The sequence below is a fragment of the Eutrema salsugineum genome, unplaced genomic scaffold (assembly GCF_000478725.1).
Source record: "Eutrema salsugineum unplaced genomic scaffold, Eutsalg1_0 scaffold_3, whole genome shotgun sequence".
NCBI classification, from domain to species: domain Eukaryota; kingdom Viridiplantae; phylum Streptophyta; class Magnoliopsida; order Brassicales; family Brassicaceae; genus Eutrema; species Eutrema salsugineum.
In genome coordinates, this window is record NW_006256756.1 from 13183261 (window position 1) to 13188008 (window position 4748).

Below are 4748 nucleotides of genomic sequence, written 5' to 3' on the forward strand. Positions count from 1 at the left end.
TATGTACTGTCTAATTTTTAGTAAAACATGTGAATCACCATTGATGGACTTCAGATGAGACATATTAGGCTTCATTCTTTCTAGTCATCGTTGAATTCAATATCTAAACTGATAATTTTTCGTCATCATCATGCTCATTTCGTTTGCTTAAATTCAAATCATCGAAAACCATGTTATGATTCAGCAATATTGAAATTGAGATTTTAAAATGATAAAATACGGGCTGGGCGAAGCAGGGGTTTCAATTCTCGAAGCAGCTTGTAATCGTAACACTAGATTGTTCAACATCGACCTCTGATTTGGAGAATTGGATTCCTTTACCCTTTTTATGAGAATTATAGATTATAATAATTGAAAATCGATTTTAGGGTTCATATTCAAATTTTTGATTTGGAATTTTCATACTTAATTGGGGATTTTAAAATGATGATATATGGGTAAGGTTCAGGTTAAGTTTTTTTATTTAGTTTTGTGGTTTAGCGGTTAGCTCTTGGATTTAGATCACAAACCGTAGAAATCCACATTTTTGGGGAAATAAGTTTCAAAATTTTAAATTGGGAAATTTAGATTTTAAACTTTGATTTTATGTGGATTTGAATCGAGGTCATAGTGCTGGAAATCTGATGTTATATGATAGTTTTTGTGGAAAAATAGATAGTCTACCCATTATTTTTTCTATTATTTTGTATTTGTCTTGTATTTGTAAGTAATTTGTATAAACTACTTTGTACCTGGTTTGATAAAGACAACTTTACCCGTTTTTGCGGGACAAATACGGGCCAAATAGACAATTAGATTTTACGGGCGTGTATCAACTATCAAATAATTGTGCGAAGCCCTAATATGGATGCTACTTTACCAAAAAGACAATTAGATTTTAACTTTCACACACTCAGGAAAAAAGGCCATTGCCCCAATGTTATTTACGTGACTGAGCAATCACACATATTCACACGCACAAATATATCGAGATATTTACAAACAGGAAAAGTACACATACACAAGCAGCTTTCTCGATAGAGATACATGCAACGGACTCGGTTGAATGTTATCCTGACATACACAATACAATCAACCGATTTGATCCGTCACCTTTTATTTTATTTTTTATGTATGAAAATTATTTTTTTTTATAAAGTTTTTCTTTTGGTATGAACTTGCAAGATATTTAAACACACACCATGACATGCAAATTATTAAACATTAGCTAGATAAGTTCCTCAAGAGGTATTTACTCTTGTCTTTTTGATCGAGCTGATTAATGTGAATCAGAGATACTCAGTTGTTGGAGATACGAAAGAACTCAACACCGAGATATATCTCATCGTCTACCAGAAATCCCCTCGAAATGTTGTTGAGTTCCTCTAGTGGCAACAACAGGGGTTGCCCCACCGTGCTATCATCGAGAAACAAATGTTCGTCCTCTTTATCAACCAAATGGAAATTAAAATTAGCAAAAGGCTTATGTTGTTAGGCATATATGTGATAAGCTTAATAAACAAATCAAAAAGAGAGAAGTTAAGTATATATACTAATCTCATAGTGATTGCGTTTGAGTTGGTCGTATATTCGTAGTTTATAAATGGCCATTGTTTTTGTCTTTGGACCGTTTGTCATGTAGTCGGATGCATTCAAATAGAACGAAAAAGAGTTTCCTTCCCCGATGCCGTCTCCTCTTGGGTACATCACTAGATTCCTGGTTGAGAAGGAAAATACATGTTTGTGTATTAGATAAATTTCACTACATTAATGATGTGTACTATCTCCCTTTTATGTTTTGCATTGTTTTGTTATTTCAATGTAAAACACTACTTCATTTTCTAAACTTACCCCTACAGTATTGTATTTTTATTTGAAAGATAAATTTATAAAGTAGCTACAATTGAGTCCTTTTAGTGAGTCCTTAATTTGTGTATGTTCGACCAAAACATATTATAAACTGAAGCAGAAAAAGTATATAATTTGCTCATTTTCATACCATTTCCGTGGTCCAACGGTGAACTCATGCGACGAGTGCTGTTTACCATTGAAGGAGGAAAACATCATTATCTTCCAGGTGAATCTGGAGTTGTTCCCAGGCATCTCGATCACTTTAAGAGATACGAGTACCAAAAAAAGGAAAACTCTAATAGTAAGGAACTGAATAATATAATTGTTTCCTTAATAAAACAATGACAACAAAACATTGGAGTAAAGCAAAAATTGGATAAAAGATATTTATATGGTACTCATGGAATTAGAAAATGAGCCAAAGTGAAAGAGTAACGTGATGAGGATTTGAAGTGTTGTTGAGGATCTAAACCATTATATATACCACTTTCAGCTTAAGAAGATTTAACTTAAATTAATCAGATTATAGATATTTATAAGTATCATCTGACTCCATACCTTCGCATATGCTTCCGTCCGTGATTGGAGGGTTTGATATGAATGTGACTTTTTCTTGTTTTTCGGCCGGCTTTACGACGAAGATCTCAGCACCAAAAGAACAACTGTCATGCAGAATGTAACCTTCGTTTGTGTTGCAAAATGTTGGAAGATGAATGAATTTTCCAAATCCCCACTCTTTTTTCGCTTCATTGAATTTTTTCACTTTTCCATCTGTAACCCAGGCCCCACGATTAGGTATAAGTTTACGATCAGATTTATTAAAAAATCAGACTAATCTCCAAGATCTACAACCGCCAAGTATATGTATCAGTGGTTCAAATTAATCGCGGTCTCTACTAATATCTATAAAATGTTTCATATATCTATAAAATAAAAGAAAATTTCTATAACGATAAACCAACTAAGTTTCTATTACCATTTTGATACACTAATTTTTTTGCATGCCCAAAAAACAATACACTAACTACTTTGTTTCTATTTTAATTCACGGACTCGTTGTGTAAAAATTTTACGACCTAACACTATAGTAAGGTCTTCCGACACAAACTTATTTCAGGGTCTTCAACAAAGAACACTTTTCAAAATCCATCAATCCGATGCTCTTCTTCATGAGGTCGCAAATAGTTATATTGTATGATTGTTTTTATTTTTAGTTTAAACTCGTGCTATGTTATAAAATGGTTAAGAGTCGTACTATGATGAATTACAAAAAAAAAAAAAAAAAATAGATAGTGTATTGTTCTGGGTATGAAAAAAGTTGGTGTACTAAAATGGTAACAGAAAATTGAGTTGGTTACTGAATTTTCCCTAAAACAAATATTTCAACAAAAAAAATATTTATAAAATGTAATGGATCTAGTAAAATCCATATACATATCTAAAGTGTGGATGATGCTGAGGATAACCTGTAACAGTTAAGTACTTCTGTTTCTTCTTATTCTCCACAAAGAGTTTGAGATCAACATTGACTTCCCAACCTTTGGGAAGTAACTTTGTATCTTCGATCTTCACGTAAAGTGATATATAATTATTGCCTCCGTCTTTTTTATTACCAGTCACGTACAAAATCATTCTCCTGATTTTTTGTTTTGTTTTCACCATTAAAATGATCTCAAAAATCATGAAAAGTATTCCATATAAGTTTCAAAAAGAGTTTTAACTTTTAATTGGAAAGAGTATACGATCTTTACCATTTGTAACCAACAGCCTCAAAAACAGATGATTCGTAGGGTTCATTTCTCTCCTTTATTACGGAGAAACCTGCTATTGTCACTATCTTACTGGATGGTCGCTCTTCTCTCAACATTCTTTTCAATCCTGTCAACAAATGTTTCTAGGAAAATCAACAAAAAAGAGGTTTCCGTCTTTCACCTTAAAAATACAAAGAAAATTAATGATTTCAGATTTAGACAAAAAAAAGGATTTCAGACAGCAAGCAGTACCAAGATTCACCCCGAGGCTGTAAGAACTGTTATACTCTGTAGTCTGTACGACAGTACGTATGCCCACTTTCAGTATTTATCATACACGTTGCAAAAGTAAAATACTGAAAGTGGGTTCGTCGTGAAAAAGAGAAACAAAAAGACAAGAATTCTTTGCTTAGATCAAGAAAAGAATATGTTAATACTCAGTCGTTATTATGATTTACTTGATTGAATATGTAAAGTATCAATTCGATTTTAAAATCAAATCGATCTGCTCAAACCGATGTATTGGAGAAAATTACTCTCACATCGGAAAATATAAGATGATTATTGACAAAATGGCATAAGAAAATTTGACATAGTACGTACGTTATTTTTTTCTTTTTGATTAATATTATTTTACTTAGCAACCTCGAAAATTAGAAATGATTTACAATATTGAAATCGAGCAAAATAATCAGATAAACCAAATCAAATGAGATGAGCCGATTATACTGTTCGCCGGCGGAGAGACTGTCCCAAACCTCTACGTTTAATTGATTGATAATTTTTTTTTTTACATTACATTAAATTGGTTAGTACATGTTTTATAAGCGTATTGTATCCTGGATTTCAGTATTATAACAAACATTGTTATGAATAGAATATCTAAGTGCCCATCTTCTCTATTAAAAACAGAAGCATGTTTTGTTTTATTATTTTTAGTTTTCTACTATTTTACTTATGGATATCTACTATTTCTGTTGCTAAACAAAAATTTAATTTTTTTATTTATCTGTTTTATTTATTTCCAAAAATTAATTATTCTCGATTTCTTTATTCTCTTGCCAAACAAAAATGAATAAATTTAGTTAAAATTAAAGTCAATAAAAAGTTTTAGAATATTTTCTGTTTCCTTATTCTCTTAGTTCAGTTTGTTCCCCAAATCTTTGT

At 31.5% G+C, this 4748-nt stretch overlaps 1 protein-coding gene across 1 annotated transcript; it reads right to left on the reverse strand.

The window, feature by feature from the left end:
- Positions 1-959: 959 nt before the first annotated feature.
- On the reverse strand, positions 960-3874 carry LOC18014693. The gene is made up of 7 exons (XM_006397225.2): positions 3834-3874; positions 3582-3708; positions 3297-3466; positions 2389-2601; positions 1979-2090; positions 1533-1696; positions 960-1424 (listed from the first exon to the last, which is right to left on the reverse strand). Exons 2-7 carry the CDS (start codon positions 3695-3697, stop codon positions 1279-1281), a joined length of 921 nt encoding a protein of 306 aa, XP_006397288.2. The 5' UTR covers positions 3698-3708; positions 3834-3874; the 3' UTR covers positions 960-1278.
- Between the last annotated feature and the right edge of the window lie 874 nt (positions 3875-4748).

Bases quoted from the DNA above. Each gene is read 5' to 3' on its own strand.
- LOC18014693 (XM_006397225.2), bottom strand. From the start codon at position 3,697: ATGTTGAGAGAAGAGCGACCATCCAGTAAGATAGTGACAATAGCAGGT. The intron at 3,467-3,581 runs GTAAAGATCGTA...ACAAAAAATCAG, and splicing joins GAGGCTGTTGGTTACAAATG to GAGAATGATTTTGTACGTGA. The intron at 2,602-3,296 runs GTTATCCTCAGC...CCTGGGTTACAG, and splicing joins GAAGTACTTAACTGTTACAG to ATGGAAAAGTGAAAAAATTC.